The sequence below is a fragment of the Ptychodera flava genome, chromosome 15 (genome assembly GCF_041260155.1).
Source record: "Ptychodera flava strain L36383 chromosome 15, AS_Pfla_20210202, whole genome shotgun sequence".
NCBI classification, from domain to species: domain Eukaryota; kingdom Metazoa; phylum Hemichordata; class Enteropneusta; family Ptychoderidae; genus Ptychodera; species Ptychodera flava.
This window is the reverse complement of record NC_091942.1, coordinates 10,123,569-10,144,257: the sequence shown is the minus strand read 5'-3', so window position 1 is coordinate 10,144,257 and position 20,689 is coordinate 10,123,569. Positions and strand designations below refer to the sequence as shown.

At 36.4% G+C, this 20,689-nt stretch overlaps 1 protein-coding gene across 6 annotated transcripts in view; it reads right to left on the bottom strand.

The window, feature by feature from the left end:
- LOC139151103 (ankyrin repeat and fibronectin type-III domain-containing protein 1-like) overlaps positions 1–20,689 on the bottom strand; it is a 232,986-nt gene that overhangs the window by 7,259 nt on the left and 205,038 nt on the right. For all 6 annotated transcript variants that reach the window (XM_070723648.1, XM_070723646.1, XM_070723647.1 and 3 more), the window contains 9 exons: positions 20,451–20,564; positions 19,424–19,529; positions 18,259–18,391; positions 16,174–16,383; positions 15,195–15,314; positions 12,236–12,442; positions 10,816–10,965; positions 3,862–3,979; positions 1,149–1,315 (listed from right to left, as the gene is read on the bottom strand). In XM_070723648.1, coding sequence (XP_070579749.1) covers positions 1,149–1,315; positions 3,862–3,979; positions 10,816–10,965; positions 12,236–12,442; positions 15,195–15,314; positions 16,174–16,383; positions 18,259–18,391; positions 19,424–19,529; positions 20,451–20,564 — 1,325 coding nt within the window. The remainder of the gene's footprint in view (positions 1–1,148; positions 1,316–3,861; positions 3,980–10,815; positions 10,966–12,235; positions 12,443–15,194; positions 15,315–16,173; positions 16,384–18,258; positions 18,392–19,423; positions 19,530–20,450; positions 20,565–20,689) is intronic.

Below are 20,689 nucleotides of genomic sequence, written 5' to 3'. Positions count from 1 at the left end.
TGCTTTGTCAGAAGAGGGGCTGCTATTTGTTATAAATAAGGAAAATAGATTCTCTTTGTGAATACAGGATTTCAGATTGTGAGTCATGAAATGGGATGAAGTTTATTTTTCTTTAAATTTGTTTTATTCATTTCAATTTCAAACATTCTTGCATTAAAATCTTGGTTTCACTGGAGGACAAAAAAAATCACCAATATGCAACAAACATTCTAAAAGATGGCAGATACAGGGATCAAAACCTGATTAAGTTGACAGATCATGCACTAAACAATAGTTTCCATCATGGGGTATGTGTGTGCACTTCAGTCTTGTCGCAGACTTTCATCAAAGTAATGAATTATAAAGAACTTGCAATGATCATTAATCACCATTTTTTTTCCTGTCAAGTTTCTGATTGACTATATGATGACAGATGGGATGCTAGCTGCAATGTGCAAGTGTATCATGTTGTTGTCTTTCCATACTCATCATCATCATCATCCTATTTACATGACATTGACCTAACTTTCTTGCCCTGTATGTGTAAATCAGTCATTTGCCTGAACTCCGACTTACCGGTAAAACCGACATAAATGTGATATTGACTTGGGGCACAGTATCAACTTCAATAATATAACACCAACAAGCTCAAAATGACCTACATTTGTACTGTCCTTAAAAAGTCAGAAGTCAGGAGGTTTATTAGAACATTCTAACAACACTACCGTTGCTGAGTATGGTTCTACTTCATGATTCCCTGGCAATCAATCTAGTTCAATATTCACTTCAATTCTTACAAATATAACAGACACTGAATTTGCAGAAACTCAGGGAGTTCATTTTCATTTACCTATGGAGCAATCATATTTGTTGAGAGAGATGTAAAATTTGCATAAGCCACTGAAAGAAGAAAAAAAATTACTAATTTAAAACTGATGGACTTTTTTGATGGATGGATAAAATTAAGGATCTCCAAATACCAGTTGGCATGTGTTGGACCTGACCACCAAGAAAGATCACTGTCTGGTATTAATATATAACCTGTGACAGATAGATTTCTATTGTGTACAAATTTTTAGTCTCAGAAATTATCACATTTTTCCATGAAAAGGCAATGAAGATGCTCAAGATTTTTGAAACCGTTAAAACCATCATGGATGGTACAATACCTGCTGAAACTCTGAGATTCGATTAATTCTTGATTTTGCCTCACTGACTTCATCGTCCGAGAAAGCCTCTCTCAGAGTGTGTTGAGCTATCAGGTTGTCCATCTCCAGTATTGAGGAGAGCCTGGCATAGCGCCGGATGAACTCCGGTTGGTACGTTGTCATGTGAACTAGCAAGAAAAAATGACATAATTGAAGATACTGTAAGTCAAATGGTTACCATGAGCTCATTCCACTATCCTTTCATTTTATAATTTATTTCATTTTGTACAAATTAGAGAATTGAAATCAACAGAAATATAAAATGTAAAAATTTGAAATTAAAATCAGAAATCTTCTCATCATAAGGCTGAATAATGTTATTTTATTCCTGTCTAGATTGAAAGAATACATTAAAATAATTACATAGGACAGTTCCTCCTGAGGTTAAAAATATTTCTTACAAGTACCCTATAAGAACTTGGGAAGAAATATAACACACATTTCTGTAATAGTGTTTTTGCAAATTTACTTCAAATCAATCTGACAGGTAGCAATATTCCCCAAGGTACTATAACGATGTTGTGTTGATACAACAGAATTTACCAGGATCCTTTTGAAGTAACATGTTAGTTGCTGCAAATCTTTCACGACTGAAAATTTATCGACAATCGTTAAAAATTTATGAGGGAGCATCTCTCGTATTGCCAAGATATTTAGGCCATGGTGACCATCATTTGGAGTGATTAACAAGACTCTTTACGTTTAATTACTTTTAGCATACTCTTCAAAGCTCTAAGAAATTATTGATGCCCATAAAGACAGACGAAAAAAACACACCCTTTTGGCAAATTAAACAAATATTTCACCTCTCTAAGCAAGATTTATATGACAATAACTCCATTCTGAAGTAACAGACTCATATAGCTGCTGATGTAACGACACATTCAGTCTATTTTTATACCAACAATTGATGGCAAAGCATAAAACTGGAGCAAAATAGTCTATCCCCTGCAGTGTAAGGAATACATCTCAAGAACAGGAGCATTAGAAAAAGAATAAAGGGACTTTCTCAACTGAGAAACCACATAGTAAAATGGGTAGAGAGTTTAATGGAACCTTAAAATTTAGATGGAAAAATCTCTTGCTTTTCAGGCACAATTATTTGCTGCATCGTGACTATGTACATAAGTTACAAGATGCTGGCTCTTTGCATCAAATGGCTTGTATGACTCTTTTAACGTGCTATCCGTGTTTTCTAATGAGAAATTCTCTACTGGCTAGAAACCTGCATCCTGCACTAACCGGTCTGCTGTAGGCCACGCTAACAGAATTACGGTATGTGACTTGAGTAAAAGAAAGGAATACTGCTTGCCATGTTATTTACACACCACTGAGAGGTGACTACAGAGCCTCAAAACGTGTCTTGCTATGGCAAATTCCTCTAGCCTGGACATATCTGATATCATATGATGTCTCTCACGTTGCGGCGTGCGATACTTCACAGAAAAGAGAAATGTGGGAGTCTTTAAGCAAACTTTCATTGAGGATCAAATTGAGATTCAGTGAGTCAAACTCATCTCACTACGGGTGGCCTGTCTCCTGTATCTTTTGAGTGCACCACAGCTATATAACCCTTTCACAATCACAATTAAGATATTGGAGCTACTTTCAGGGGGCCTTGAAGGCTACAATATACACGTCGTGTATACTTTGAATTGAGAACAGACATACAACTTCAGTGATCAAAAAACCCCAAAGCAGCATCTCATGCATTATATCAAAAATATTAAATATTAGATGTATAGTTATCTTATATCGCTAGAGGACAGGCTACCCTTTAATGCAGTAGGGCAGTTCAAAATTGTCATTCCATGCAAGGTAATGTTTCATAATGCAATGATGAATTCTCTTTTCCGGATATTTCATTTGAATTGCAGCACTGGTTTGCCTTGTGATGTGTGCTTAGAATTTAGATTGTGTGGGATCTTGTATGAATTCACGGCACAGATTGTCCAATTGTATACAATCTGCATGCCAAATAGTTACTCCCGGAATCCTGGGATGTTTCCCCAATTTCAAGCTCGTGAAGATGACTTCTCATGCTCAGAAAACTTACCATTTACGACTTCACTTGAAGCTTGCCTACCCAACAATTCTGTTTTAACAGACAAGTCAAATTCAACCAATGGACTGTAGACACAATAGTTTAACCCAATATTGTGTCACACTTGGCAGACATGATGCCAATATCCTTATCCTTTCTATAAATGCCTTAAAGTGATACAAGCTTGCTTGTTTAATCTAGAAACTTTTTGAATGTTCTACACGGTGCACACCATAGACCAAAATATTCATATCAAATGAGACTGGGCTGGAGAGTAGTCTTTTATGTCTAGTGATGCAGCATGATTCCTGACTGAATTGAATGCAGGCACTGCAATAGAAAACCTGTTATCACCAGGACTGGGGTAGTGACTATTTGTAGCACCAAGGATGTAGGATCACATTTTTGGCTAACATTTGGAATACGTAAATGTACCAAAGAAAGCTTTTCTAATAAGTCGGTGGCATCTGCATGTCCGTCAGTCTGTCTGTCTGTGTCTGTTTGTCAGTCTGTATATATGTATGCATGTACCCTACGGTATGTATGTATCACTGAATCAACAGATCGTGTTCAAAGTACACTGAATTTGTGCTGGATATCACAATGCAGGTCTGTATCTGATGAACTCACCCATTTCAAAGACAGGTACTGGCAGTAGAATGTGCTCCTTGTCTGACGTCATGTCATCCATTTGTCCCGGCACACTGCAGACGTCGACTGCCGGCGGCACTACCAGGACAAACGACACCTGGAAAAAGTGAGAAAAAAAAACAACAACATGATTGTTAATCCTTTCAAATATTTCAACTCACCATTCCCTATTTTCTACCTAGATGGACTAGCCTTGGCAATATCATTTTACAAAGTTATTCTGAGCTACATGTAAGCATGAACTGTAATTGCTAGAGTTGCATCAACAGTCAACTGTTAAAGTTATGCTCAACGGAAAGTAGACGATGAGATTGAATGATACCTTACTCAATTACTAATTTACATCAGACACTTTATTTCTAAAACTACACTAGTACCTCACAATATTGCTTGCGAGCGGCAAGTTCTCAAAGACAAGAATAACAAATACCAGACCTAAATGATTCCTTAACATAACAGTCGCTTGCCTGCTTCTCTGCCGAAGTGAGTGCCTTATCTCTTTCCACTGGTTTATTGCCGTAATCTTATACCACGATACTAATTACACAGCGACAAAAAGACAACTGTAAGTTGGCTGAAGCATGAAGTAACATATATGCCTCTCAAAGAGATATATAAAAGGCAAATAATGAAACATCTTCATCATTCATGAATCAAACGTTTTGTCTGAAAAGCTCTTGCAAAGATATCTTGAGACAGACAATAATTATATGGTTTCTCTGGTTTGGCGAGTAAATCTTGTAGAGGATTATACAAATCTGTAATTGACCCTCATCAATTTTGAGCCATTGAATAACAGATAGACAAAGTCTCATTTGATTGGATACAATAAACACAAAACGTTAAACATCCCAATCAAATGTACTTGGAAGAGTATGCATGAGAATAGTTGCACCACTGTTTGACTGCTAGAAGAGATACACAGAACAGTGGACACATAGACAGTATTTCACATTAATCATCAGTAGCTTAGGTAATTGTAAAGTTGGCGATATGGTACATAGCTAGAGACCCCCATGCGTGATAACATTGCCAAATTAAGTCAGTTTTATCCAAACGTTTTTGTCCACACTTATCTTCACTAGCACAAATTACAGAGTGGCAGTTGATTGTAACATTTTCACCACCATGGTTTGGCAAAATACCCATTGTTATCAATCGTAAGTGTGGACCTGTTTTACAAAGAATTAGGGGGGGTTAGGTCGAGGCATTTTCATACAAAGAATTAGGGGTAATCTGTTTTAAGGCATTTTAGTGTCAAAGAAAATGAAAATTGGCAAAAGCAGAAGTCATGATTTAAAGATTGAAAAATCCAATCTACTTGACATTTACTGAGCAGTGTCTCAACAATGTCGGCCGGTCTACCCGGCGATGACATTCATTTCAGCAAGAACTACAGTTGTCTTTTTGTCGCTGTGTAATTAGTATCGTGGTATAAGATTACGGCAATAAACCAGTGGAAAGAGATAAGGCACTCATGTCGGCAGAGAAGCAGGCAAGCGACTGTTATGTTAAGGAATCATTTAGGTTTCTGGTATTTGTTATTCTTGTCTTTGAGAACTTGCCGCTCGCAAGCAATATTGTGAGGTACTAGTGTAGTTTTAGAAATAAAGTGTCTGATGTAAATTAGTAATTGAGTAAGGTATCATTCAATCTCATCGTCTACTTTCCGTTGAGCATAACTGTAAAGATATATCCTTTACAACGATCATCATTGAACATGTTGACTAGATTTGGGCACTGAACAAAAAGTCTGACTTTCTTACATTGTAATTTTGCATAAATTACAAAACATACAAGATAAATTGTTTAATCTTTAATCTTTCGTCTCTAAAATTAACTACTACTAGCTTTGCATATGTAGTCATTACCTGGGTATCAGATCTATAGTCCAGTCAATCTACGAGATTTTGGCACCTAACCCACCACAAATTGCAACAGAATTTTTTTCTTCAGAATGCATTTCAGAGAGGTACCCTGAACAACATATTAAAAGTTTACTCGAATCCACCTTGGGGAAATATGTCTAATTTGCATAAATCAAATATGGCTGCCAGCCATCCGACAAAATAGCATAATTGACCATATATCACATATTAAACAAGCTATTTCAGTGATTTCGAAGTCTGACACTAGCTATTTGGCTCAGAGAATCATTTTGGAGGTATAATGTTTCATATAGGCATTTCATTAATTTGCATAATTCCAATATGGCGGCCAACATTCCTACAAAAGACATTTTCGGTCATATACGACATATTAAACAAGCTCTTTCAGTAATTTTAAAGTTAAAAGTACATTTCTTAGGCATGGACAAATGTTTTTCGAGATGCAATGATTTGCATAGGTAATTTGTTAATTTGCATAAATCCAATATGGTGGCCAACATACCTACAAAAGACATTTTCTGTCATATACCACGTATTAACCGTTTGGGCACCACGGTCCATTTTTGTCATCTTTATAAAATGTACCACAGTCATTTTTTCTGCTTTTTGCCAATATTTTGATAAAAAATGTAGCTAATGAAAAATGATATCCATTCGGTCAAAAATTATGAAAAAACGTACAGAAAAGTTCGCAGAAATTGGTAAAATATTGCATTAAAATTTTGGTGTGAAAAATTACGGCAGTCAAAGGGTTAAACAAGCCATTTCTGTGATTTCAAATTAAAAGTATATTTCTTTGGCATGGAAAAACAATTTTCGAGATGCAATGATTTGCATACTTAGGTATTTCATTAATTTGCATAAATCCAATAGGGATGCCAACATACATACAAGTACAAAAGACATTTTCTGTCATATACCACGTATTAACCCTTTGGGCGCCAAAGTCTATTATTGTCAACTTTATAAAATGTATTACAGTCAATTTTTCTGCTTTTTGCCAAAATTTTGATAAAAAACTGTAGCTGCCGGAAAATGATGTCCATTTGGTCAAAATTTATGAAAAATCGTTCAGAAAAGTTCACAGAAATGGTAAAATATTGCATTAAAATTTTTGTGTAAATAATTAAAGCAGTCAAAGGTTTAAACAAGCTATTTCTGTGATTTCAAAGTTAAAAGTATATTTTTAGGCATGGACAAATGATTTTTGAGGTGCAATGATTTGCCTTGGCACTTCGTTAATTTGCACAAATCCAATAGAGTGGCCAATATACCTACAAAAGACATTTTCTGTCATATATCATGTATTGAAAAATCTATTTCAGCCATTTTGAAGTTTAAATATATTTCTTGAGCATGAAGAAACACCTTTTGCGGTTCAATGTTTTTAAAAGACACTTTGATAAGTTTCAGAAATTAAATATGGCTGCCAAATTAATGACCAAATAGCTTCTTATATAAATAAGGTTCTGTAGAGTTTTTAGCAACCGGAATATCAAGAAAAAACTGTTAAGAGGGCATTGCACCCAATGCAGCGTATTTTGCTCACTTTTTTTGCAAATATTCATCCAATTTGATTAATTTGTTAACCCAAGATTAAAAATTGGTTAGGATTACCTTTTAGCTTGGCAAGCAGTCGTAAGTTGCATGATATAGAAGGGGTAATTTATGCAAATTATGCAAATCACCCGATTTTCTGCTTCCTTTTATCCGAATTTCAAGATTTGCTAAGAATATAACTCTAGTCTGGCTGGGTCAAATTTTCTAAAATTTTCACATTGTTTTTTAAATGCTATATAACAAAACAACTATTTTGTTTTGCAATAAAATTCTGATGCAAAAAATTTCAGACTCTTAAAAACTTGATCAACACGTAAACTCACGAAAAATTGGAAATTGCATGCTTAGGAAAGGCTTAAAATTAATTCAAACAACTCATCAGCCCCACAGAATCCAACTGTTACACGATACAAACATGTACATCTGAAAAATGACACTTGGAAAAATGACTCAAGATGTATTTGTTTGTATTGTGTAATAGTTGGATTCTGTTTTTGGATTAATTGTAAGCCTTTGCTAAAGCATGCAGTTTTCAGATTTTTATGAGTCTGTGTTTCCATAAAGTTTTTATGAATCTGACATTGTTTGCAATAGTGCTAAGTTTCAATTGTGTGTATTATGGCATTTTTTATTTTGGTCATATCATTTTTTCTGTATTTAGCTTTGTTGTGTTATTGTATTTTGCTGTTATGTGTGATGACTTCTTGCCTGTCATCTAGGGGATCTTATAAAGATGCACCCATCCATAAGAAGGGGGTTCAGTCTAAATTAAAAACAAAAGATTTTGAACACGTCTTTGTTTTACCAGTAAACATTACAGATTACATGTTTAGATACTGTACAGTGTTAAACACCCATACAAATTACGAAAATGCCTTACACAGATGAATCCAATGTTATATTCAGAAAGAGAATATATTATTCAGAAGACTAACAATCATTAACAGTCGAATGCATTTCAGAGAGGTACCCTGAACAACATATTAAAAGTTTACTTGAATCCACCTTGGGGAAATATGTCTAATTTGCATAAATCAAATATGGCTGCCAGCCATCCGACAAAATAACACAAATTAACAAATTAACAGAAAAATTAAAATTTTAAAAATACTGCAATTATACAGTGTCGCTCAATTTTGATCAGAATTGGTACATACCAAAGATCAACAATAAGTGTTGTTTCTATCTGTTCAGTGCAGGAAAACTCTACGTTGATGTATTGACAATGATTTCTGCACAACCAGAAAAACAACAAGGAATATTTAAACCAGAAAAAACAAGAATGACAAAAGAAAATAACGTCTGAAACTTTAGGTACTGGAGGTCAACTTTAGCAACATGCATAGAAGAGAATCTTTCAACCATGGATGTACAAAAATAGACATCCATGGTTTGAGCACAGGCCTGGTTTGAGCAGGTCTGTTAATATGTCACAGTTCATTAACAATCACGGGAAATGACTAATAAGCTGTTTCAGTTAATGCCACCACTCCCGCACATAATAGGTACCCTGCATACAAATAGGTTGAAGGTCAAAAACCTCTTACTCAGATGTGTGCGCTGTTTCAGTTATTGCCACCACTCCTGCACATTTGCAGGATTTCCCCCTTTTCTTACCTCGTTGCATATTTTTGACACTGAAACAACGTCACAACTCAACCCCTGCATCTACCTGTACACCAAATACTGAGATGGTAGCTTTGGCGGTATGGGAGCCTTTGCGTGTGACGGACATACATCCGCACATACATACCTACATACATACAGACATACAGATGCCATTGACTCACCATATAAGCTCTTTTTGGTATTTATATCAATACCACATATGAGCTAAAAATGAATGTCGAAGGACTTAACAGTTTCTTCTTGATAGTTTCCTAGTGCTAAATACTATACCAAACCCTTATTTATATTATAAGCTATTAAGCTATGGGGCATTAATATGGCAGCCATATTTAATTTATGCAAATTATCAAAGGTTCTTTGTAAAAGTTGAACCACTTAAAGTGTTTCTTCATACCCAAGAAAAATATTAAAAGTTTAAAATCACTGAAATAACTTGTTTAATACGTGGTATATGACCGGAAATGTCTTTTGTAGGAATGTTGGCCGCCATATTGGAATTATGCAAATTAATGAAGAGCCTATATGAAACATTATACCTCCAAAATGATTCCCTGGGCCAAATAACTAGTGTCAGACTTTGAAATCACTGGAATAGCTTGTTTAACATGTGATATATGGCCAATTATGTTATTTTGTCGGATGGTTGGCCGCCATATTTGATTTATGTAAATTAGTCATATTTCCCCAAGGTGGATTCGAGTAAACTTTTAATATGTTGTTCTGGGTACCTCTCTGAAATGCATTCTGAAGAAAAAAATTCTGTTGCAATTTGTGGTGGGTCTAACCCTATTTTGACTGGACTATCAGTGAATTAATCATATGTTACAATCAATTGTTGGTTTCTTTTGGACTCAGTCATATCTGTATAATTAATATAGAGCAAAGATCTACTGCATGAGGGGTGCACCATTAGATCGTGGGAGGTGCAGTAAAAAAGAGGATGTGCAGATTTTTTCAGCTTCAAAGATTGGATAAATTTTTGACCATGGAACTATTTTCAACCACGTTTTCTATTTTCCTTTATTTGGAGGGTAATTTCATTAGCGAAAGCACCCAGGGTGAAAATTTACATTCTAGCTATCTGTACTCAGTAGATGTTTCAAAATTCAGACCACCCTCCCTCCCGAAGAAGTAATGGCACATTCCAAACTACATGAACAGGATGGAGTGACATCAGGTGCCTCTTTAAAAGTGAAGGAAATTATATCAAAGCTATCAGTGCCCATCTACCACGCAGAGTGGGTGACTTTCCATTGGAGAGAGAACTCCTCACTACGTGCCCTTCGTGATTGAGACTCAGCACTTAGGATAATTAGATCAGCTATCTTTGGCTTGTTTTGATTATGGATAAAAGTAACATAAGCCATTATGTCTGAATTCAGTTACTCCAACTCGTGATTTGCTGTAAGCGAGGAAAAAAAATGACAAACAAACCTTCAATCAACCTTTTCATGTGGAAGTCTGTATATTGATTGGATTCAGTAATGTTTCAAAATTCATTGAAACTGTACATTGAACTGAACTGAACAAATCTGACAAAGTATGGATTGAGGCTTTGCAGTTACAGAGGGCGGATTTCTCATTAACTGACAGTTTCATTATTCATTATATTTGTCTAAAAGCTATGGACATATTTTGCAAAATCACGCTTACAGATTGTATTATTTTACCACCAAAGCTATGACTGAAACTATAGAGCTGGCAACAAAACTGCAGCAGTGAGACACCGGTGTAAAAAGATAAAATTTGTCTGAATTTCTATCAGCAGTAGCAAATGTTACATGCTCAATGCTGTATTAAGTGAAAAAGCTACGATCGCGATCAGCGCTATGGGACAGATAGCACGTTCACTGACCTCTTCGTTCATGTCGATGACCTCCAGGTCACATATCCTGTGATTCAGGGCCTGTTCTTCAACAACACCAAGTCTGTTGAGGAGTCTCTTGGTTGCTGTTACCAGTTGGTTCTGAAATTTCAGCTGTGCACTTGACGGTGGGTCCTTCACCTGTTGGTAGATGGATTGGAAGTCATGAGTCAGTCTCATTGAAGACAAAGACGACATATGCATGTGTGCATGGCGACATACAGCTTAGTACACAAATGCCAACACATATGTACATGCATTTGTACATATACATAGCAACAAAGACACATAGGTATATAGGTACATACATACAGTACATACGTTCACACATATACACATACATACATACATACATACATGCATATGTACATACGTACATACATATATACACATATACGTACATACATACATACATACATACATACATACATACCGGTACATACATACGTAAGTATGTACTTACAATAACACACTTCATGAACACACACACTACACACATACCGATACATACACACACACATACACATCATACACAATCTCACTCACACTTAACACTAGCAAATCCCTGTTTCTCCAAGCAGTAATTGCTGTCAAGTCGATTGTTACTGTCACACTATGTAAACCATTTCACTGGATAGACAACATTGCCTCCATGCCTACACAGACCTCATCAAACTTGTGTCTTGGAAGATGAATCACTGATAGTTATCTAAGATCATCATTCAAGCGTAAGTGACGAGTAAATTGCCACAAGACGGTCTATTACTTTGTATTTTGCATTCAGTTTTGGGAAATTGACTGCTGCCTTATCAGATGACTGACTAATATCTAACTCTCTTTACTGAAGTCAGTTGTCTTTAGACATAGAAAATACTCAAAAACTTAGTTGAGATTTATCATATTCATATGAACAAAATCATATCAAACTTTATCCCTATCATTCACTTGAATTGATCACTTTTGAATGTCGATTGACTTCTTTGATGAGTACTTCATCAAAACATAATAAATATGATAAATCATCTGCTCAACAGCAATGAATGATTGGGGAGGAAATGTCATTAGGTTTTTGCTCTGACATGTTCACCCCTAATTCTTAATAAACAGGTCCACACTCACTATTGATAACAAGGGGTTTGGACCAAATCATGCTGGTGAAAGGGTAGATTTGAACATATTGTGCTCTAAACTACATGCCATTCTTTTTTGATATTTTTTTATTAGCAGTACATACAATGGACTAATCCTAGGATTTAAATGAACCATGGTACAAACCAAGCCACATGCACAAACGTTCACAGAAATACATGTATTTTTCCATCCGTCATCATGTGAGTCTGTTGAATACCATGCATTCATTTTTTCCGGAGAAGAACTTAATGAAAACTCTACACATAATAATTGATCTTACCTCATTTGAATCTAACTGTTGTAACAGTTCCCACTCTTCCCTGGAAACGTTCGGGTTATCCCGGACTTTTACATGTGGCAGTACATTGGGAGTTTTCTCCGGCACCATCACCCGGATGATGTCGACGGAACTCCGGAGTTTTAAATATCCTACATACAGGCCCCTCGCCAGGGGAATTGTGCTGGCCTGGTGGTAGAGGATTTTCTCCTGGGAAGATCAATGCAAACATGAAATCAATGAAATTACAGATTATCTTTAACAAATCAAAACACCTCAAGTTTTTATACATCAATGTTGTGATCATTGTGAGAGATACATATCTTTAGAATAAAGAATTGCATGATACATTTTGGAAATCTGGAATTATGAATGACCACAGATTTTTACAATCTCTTTATACTTTCACATTGAAATCATTTTCGCTGATTAAATCAGGTTGAGTACTCACACGTTCTAATGTCAAAATATCATACATTTATTGAAATTATAATCTTATAAATATCTCATCCAAACCTTTGATAAAAGTATGAAATTTGTTCTGACATGCCACCGATGATTTCGTATCACAGAATAAAACTCAATAAACTGTGTATGGTCTCAGACATAGCTATCATACTTTGATGGCATGTGCATATATGTTTATTCTGTATTTATGATATCTAATGATATATGAACACAGAATTTAGTGTTCACCAAAGCGCTACTGAATTGTCAGGACACAATTGATATAAAACACTTTTCTGACTGTATTGGGCAGAATATCAAAGGGAATTACTTTCCAAACACAGGAAATTTTGATAAAGTTTGCTTATTTGTTTCATTTTCATTTCAATAAAAATTCTATCCTACAGTCACCACTAGATCATAGCTCTACACCCTGACATCCACAGAGAGAAAATTAATCTCATTGCAGACAGAAAGCGCCGTGACTCCAGGGCCACAGAACGATTCAGAGTCCTATGCAATCACTAACTCTGTGATTTTTTGCCCAGAAGGAAAACTTACATCAGAAGGAAGCCATTTCATTTTGATCAGACCCGTACAAATTCCAACAAACTAGTTTAGCATTCACTGTGGGCAGCTGCTGATATGCCATTACACCGAAACCCAGCCAGGAACAGGATGGAAGCAATTTTCTCCCAGAATTAGGGCAGTTTTTAGAGAGAGTTACTAAAGCCTACATAATTGAGCTGGGCTCTCGAGATGCACCGTGGAAAAATAAAATTGAATGATGAACAAGTTCGTCTTGACCCCTTGGTGACCCTGACTTTTTCACCGAGCAATAGAAATAAAAGATGCATGAAAATCCCGGCTGTTCCTTGTGAACCTTTCATGGAAAATAATCGACAGATGACAATCATCCTGGCAAATGAAGATTCAACGGCTCTGAAAGAAGATGATGAGAGACGCTTAAGAATTCTAATCCGTGTTCGGTTGTTGGAATTCTGGAGAGTCCCCTGGGGCAGTTTAAGTGTGACCTATACAGATATTGCCATGCTTGTCCTCATCTTTACTTCAGCGCTACTGATAATCAAATTTTGAAAATTAGGTTTTAAGTAACAGCGTTATTTTCTAGCTGAAATCCAGCGTCTTTTTTTCCTCAAATCAATGTCAAATCTGTGTTTGCCGAAGAACATTTACATTGAGAATTACACAGGCGAATTACACAGACTTTATGACCATAGACGTAGAAATGACAGGAATGTGAAAATTTCTCTGACTTGGGTTTCAGCGTATATTTTTTACTGACCATGTAGACATTTATTGCTTATCATACTTGTTTTATCACGGAAAATAAAATCCACTTTTATTGAGGGTTTGATTGGTCCACTCAGGAGAAAAATTGAAAATTTATATGCCCGGCATGACTGTAACAACTGAGTTAATTCAATTGGAACCGTAAAAAACCTGATTTTAAAAATTAGATTTTCTTCGTTTTCCAACCAGTGGGCACATACATGTACATATGGCTTGCTCAGAGTAGTCTGTAACCATTTCACCAGTTCTGTGAATATGGTTTGTTACTTTTCCAGATAATTATCCTACTGTTTTTTTCTGTACCTTTATGTTTTGAAAACAATGTTTTGCTGACAAATAGTGACGGCATTCATTGATACAAGAAATCAAAAATGTATAAAAGTCAGAATTGTTATGAAACAGTTTCAAAGATCCTGATTGAGTATTTGTCCTTGGTGAAGGTGACAAAACATCCTAGAATAATTATTAATAGCGAACATTTTGCTTGAGTCAACCTATTCTGGGTTTGCTTAGGATTTTTTAGCGATAGGATATTACCTTCCTGGTTTCTTGGGGTGCACACTGAGGTGGAGAAAGGGTTTAACCCTTTCATCACAATGGTTTCACCCAAACCCATGGGTATCAATGGCGAATGTGGCCCAGTCTACAGGGAATCAGGGGTGCACAGTTTAACATCTGTCACCACCAGACTGTGATACATCCCCATTTGTTTAGAGTTTCAATAGGAATGGATGGACCAACACAAGGAGAAAAGTGCATAGCGTGCTACAAGCATGCTACATTTTGTTGTACAAATTGTGTCTTTGTACCTATCTCTTTACTACTGCAGCTTTGAGATGCGATTTCTAGAGTTTCAATCAGAACATCTACTGTGACAAACAGAACATTGACAGTACCAATTGCACCTTTCCTGTAAAAAGTAATTTCAAAAATTGTCCAAATTTTTGGATAAACATATTTTTTGCATGTAATTAATGGGACTCTGAAACCATTATGAATAGGTCCTATACAGAAGGAAAAATTTTGCACAACCATACGACTACATGTATTACTAATCTTTGTATTATTTTAGCTTTGAAAATCACAACCCTGGGCAAGAAGGTGTGGTTTGATCCTCGCACTTTCTAGTTGTACTCTGAGGCAAAGTTGGACCTCAACATTCAGAAGCAGGGGTGGAAGGGGTTGATGGCTATCAACTTACTGGAATGGATCCCATCAGTAGATCTGGCGCAGATGGTTCATCTGAGTCTGGCGTTCCCGTCCACTTTTTCTGTATCCTGGCAAGAGGGCTCCACTTGAGTGAAATGGGGATCCTGGGGTCCTGTGACGAGAATTTGTACAGTTAATGTCAGGATCTAGGAAACTTGGCTTTTTATGGAACTTCTCAGCTACATGTATCAGACAGGTGTGTGATAAGTATGGGGATTGAAAAATACTGTCTGTGATATTGAAATGATTACAGCTGCTCCTCACTATCTGTGATCGATTGAGTGTTTGACTGAAAATTCTGAGACTGGTGGCAAGTTACAGAGTTCTTTCAGAACAAGTTAGGATCAATGTCTTCCAATACCAATATAACTCCCCAGGGGTCCAGGGAGCTTTCTAAGTGTTGTGGTCACTTTTACAGCTTGACTGTTTTCAAAGTAATTTTCATCAAAGTGCTAGCACATCATAAAATCACACTCAGCTTGATACAATGGTGGCATAAGACATGATCAATATCGTCTCCCATTGGTTGCATTTTCATTTGTATGGGGCTTTCACAGATACACTGTACTCTTCAACAGCTGTTGTATAGCTTCCTTTTTTGACTAAATATTGCCTACTTTATTACATACGCCCACTGATATTTTATTACCTCTGAACTGATAGTCAGATAAACCCAGAAAACGAATTAAAGTTTACATACTCTACAAACACTTTTATTACAAATAAGAAGAACATTTCAAAATTTCGTGTACACAAGTCGGCACCATTCAAAAGAGTAACTACCCTAACAGAAATCAAAAACAGAGTGTAATTATGCATCTTTGAAATCTTGTATCTTTTTTCAAAATGCTATTAGGTTTACTTTTCGGAATGAAATCAAAACAGAAGCTATGTAGCTGTCAATCTGATTTCATGAGTGAAATAATGTTGAAAAGTGACTGAGCCATACACAATAAAGTCTCGCTCCGTACCTTGATGTAATTTACCGTTGTGATCACAAGGCTTCCGTTCATGTCCTTGGCTGGCTGGAAGTATAACTGACCCAAGTCTTGAATTCCCAGAGCGTTCTGTAATTGGGCAGCAGCCTGCAATAATTTACTTCGGAATGCCACGGTGGATGATGACACGCTCCGTTCCATTTCCGACCTGAGGACGTCCACATCTTCCCAGGTTGATGCGACCTGCAGGGCGTGAATTAATGCCGGCTCTGTCAGATTTCATGCACTTTTTAAGGTCACCTTTTGTACGATTTCATAGGTGAATGCAAGGTTAGACAATGTGAATGTTTCAAACACATGATTTTCATAAAAGGATGATATCTTAGAAAAGACAGAGAGTAGAGTGAAACATGTCCTTTCAAACACCCCTGTAATCAGGACACTTTTCTAGGATGTGTTGTGTTGAAAGTTACACATAGCACAGAATGTTATCTGCCTATTTGGGACACCTCTGTAGTACAGAACTTGTGCTATTTCTGAGGGTGTTCTTAATTGACGGGTTTAAATGTATACTGGAATGCTCCCCTATTTTACACGATGAAACACCTTCACATGAAACTGTCTAAACTGGAAACCCAAAAGCATCTACACTGAGACAGTTTTATCTTTTTCTCTGTCTATAAAATATGTAAGATAACCTCAGTAAACTGGACACTTCTCTAAACCAAACATGCTTCCAAGTTCCACTGACATTTTAGTTTTTGACAGGTTTCACTGTGGCAAAAATTGAGGATATGACGGAACACGTTCAAAAGTCTGACTGGAAATCCAGAAAAGACGACAAACACTGCAATCCCACACCATCCAGTCTCTTTTGCCAACGACACTTTATTTGAGAAACAACGGCACCATGGTTCAATAATTCAACAGAAGCATTCAGGTCTTTGCAAATTGGGTTTTTTCCAAGAATCAACATCTCAGAGTCATTACCCTTAGGCCATGCGGCAGTAATCTGTTTATTTTGAGAATTGAGACCACAAAACAAACAACAGAGCAAAATGGAGTGTGACAGTTATGTGTCAACTCCTTGGCAATGGCTTTCAAGATCGGAGTAAACAAGGGAAATTAAATAAAAGATCGTCCAAGTTTGACTGCAATTAACCCTTCAGAGTACTTGTCCTTGGTGTTTAGACTGAAAAATAAAATACACTTGCGGCCAGCTCGGACAACCTAATTCCGTCTGATGCAGAATCCAATTTCAAAGGTAATTACTTGAGCTGTATCTTTCCGACTGAAACTTTACAAAAACAAGACTGAAGTAGAACAGGAGTATTCAGAATTTTTTGAAATCTTGCATCAAGAGGCAAGACTGTGCCAAGGATAATTACCCTTTCCTACTCAGCAAATGATTGTGGGTATGGTTAAAAACAACTTGAAATATGATGCGGCAGACATGTTTTATGTATAAAGGGTGTTCTGAATCTACATGCAGTGGTGTCTCCAACATTTGCTGCAGGGCATGTTTTTCAATCACTAAACGCATGCAGTACGATATTACTTTGCTACAAGAATCCATAATAGGGCATTGTGAAAAAAGAATTTTTTGAAAAAAAATAATTTTTGAAAAGGTATTCAGTTTTCCCCACAAAGCATTCCTTCTTCTTGATAAATTCATCTTTTATTTTCCTCTCTCCGATTTGTGTAAAGTATTTGGTAACTTCAACTGTACTTTTTTCTGGCTGTATTATTTTGATATTATTCTGTTGTGTATCAGAAATATGAGTCAAAAAGTAAACATGGGTGAACTTTATCATACACAAACACTGGAAGCAAATGCATGGGGTATGAATTGTTTATGTGAAAAGAAGAATTGGATGGACAAAAACCAAAAAATAATCACAGCAACCATAACCCTTTCATAACCATGGTTTAGTCCAGTCCCAATGTTTTCTATGGCAAAGTTGGACCTCTACACAGTGAGGGAGGGGGAGGGGGTCTGAACAGGTTAAGTAAATGTGAGAAAGTTGCCATGCTATATATACTTGAAGAAGTGGTTACAAAAAATTCATAGGGAACAAATATGCAGAAAGGAAGACCAAAACCATATGCGATAAGTACCTTCATGAGCCAGTGAAAATCATGGTGAATGTTATTTGAGAAGTTTTCATCCACTTCAACAATAGGGACTTGGTCCTCCGCGGTTACAAGTATCCGATCTTCATTAAACAGCAAAGATGCTAGATACACTCCCCTGCAAGACAAGAATTCCAAACATAAATATTGGACAGCAATGAAAAACGGATGCTTGAAAATGATTGGCTGTTACCATGGTATTTACATTAATGAGTGCTGAATGGCCAATCACATTACAGCTTTCACAGAATTGCTTCTGATAAGATTCACAGGGATTTGATTCATCCTTTGATTGTGACATCATTAAACATCATTTGCTCAAAAATGTTGCTGGAACAGTTATATGTTGTGGGTGAGAGGTGTTGGCGTTGCCTATATAACTCACTAAAAGTTGTCAACATATGACCTGAAATCCCATAAAGATGACTATACAAGTTGAAAGCAAGATAAATGGAGTGGGTCTGTATTTGCATAAAGTTGGTGTACATTTATGTCAGTTCCTATCTATCTGATCATTCCGTCTTTCAACAAATGAATTTCAAAGCATGAGTCACAATGGTTTTAAAGACCAGGAGAGGTACAGTGATTGTCAGCCTCACTGGCAAATTGAACAGAAGCTGATTTTACATTCAGCAACTGATCTGTTAATAGCATTGCGTCTGCAGACACTGATTGCCATCAAAGTGACCTTTCAAAAAAAAATCTCTTTAAAGAGGTCAGGAGAATTGTTCTGTAGGAAATTAAATGAAATGCCCAAACTAGTCACATGATTTATTCATCTGATATTACCAGCAATGAAATGTATTTTTTTTCCTTTTATTTCTTCTTGTAGCTTTGGAATACAAATGAGAAAAGTCAATCAATGAGGTTCAAGAACTGTATTTATCTGTTTTATAGTGAAACTGAAAGAAGAGAGATTGCCCTGAGGCTGAACTATGGTATAGGAATCTGACTGCTATTGAGGCATACCTGAAAAACATGGGACTCATTCTCCTTATGATAAAATCTTAGCTTGCCTGAGGGTACCTATAATGGTGGATAAACACTGACAAAACCCCCTAAGATAATACTAAATTGTGTTACAGTTTAGCATGGGCCCATTATTTGATAGTCTTGTTGCTGCAGATGACACACAGTAGGGAGAGCTTACCTTTTCAAGTTTTTCTGAAATTTCGGCGCCGACTGGAAGAATGTCTTGATGCTCTTCTTCACGGTTTTCCTGACTTGACTTGGAGATGATCTTGGTGATGAGTTTGCTGTGATCCATTGAAAAAAAACCAAAACAGATAAATAATCGATAATTTTAAAATTATTACTGAATTACATTACACAGTGTACGTACAATGCAATGACTAATAGTGTACTGTTTTGGAAATAGCGTAATAATGACACTGATTTTTTGGCGAACCAAACCCCCCCACCCCATGATGTCTTTTCACCCCTTCTGTGGATAAATAAGGAGCAATTCATTACTATGGTCTGTGTAGTGATTAAGAGTCACACAAAACATGCATATTGCTAGTCATAAAATTTCAATCTTTTTTGAAACAGGAAAACAGTGTCCCTGTAGTACAAGAAACTGCCATTTTATCAAGTTTGTTTTCAATCATGGTTTGTTATAATAAGAAAGTTTTCTCCCGGTACTCCAGGGTCTATATAAAAAATGGGGGAAAACGGAAAATGATCTGGCAATTGTCTTTCCGTCCATGCAAGCGTACCGTATATACATGTCCTCCTTATTGTATCATTTTGAAAACATCAAAATATATGTAAAATGGATAAATTTGATTACGTGCAAAATTTGACAGCATCAAAAATAAATTAGAATCCTGGGAAGAAAATTTGGATTGATACTGTCGGGCATCAAGTTATGCGGAAATTTGTTTTGTTATATTGTGTGGCACTGAATTTCAATAAGTTGAGATAATCAGAGAAAGGGGAATAAATAAATTCATTCACTGGCACGTTCTTCTTTCAAACTGCTGGAGGATTCGGAGCTTACGTAAATGTGTATCCTTGTCAGAATATACAAGCTATCAATCAGGGCACAAAATATGTCAGCAACAATACCAGCGTACCATAGATCTCTTGAGCTCTCCGGTAACACAAATTAATCACCATTCTACCACACTACAATAGCATTTCAAATGTTGCAATGTATTTTACGCTAGACTTACATTTTATTTCCATGGAATCGGCAGGCCTGGAGTTACGGTATTGCATGAAAAGATCATCAATCATCGTTAATCTACCACTGGAGCGTGGTTTGCTGCCGTCTACATCACGCCAGGCTGTCAGTGGGAAAGGGGGGGAGGGAAGATGGAAAAGCGAATCAGTTGCCATCAATCTCTGGCAAAACCAGTAATTCCATGGAGATGCCAGCAAAAAGGAGAAATGCCACATTTGATGAAGCGTT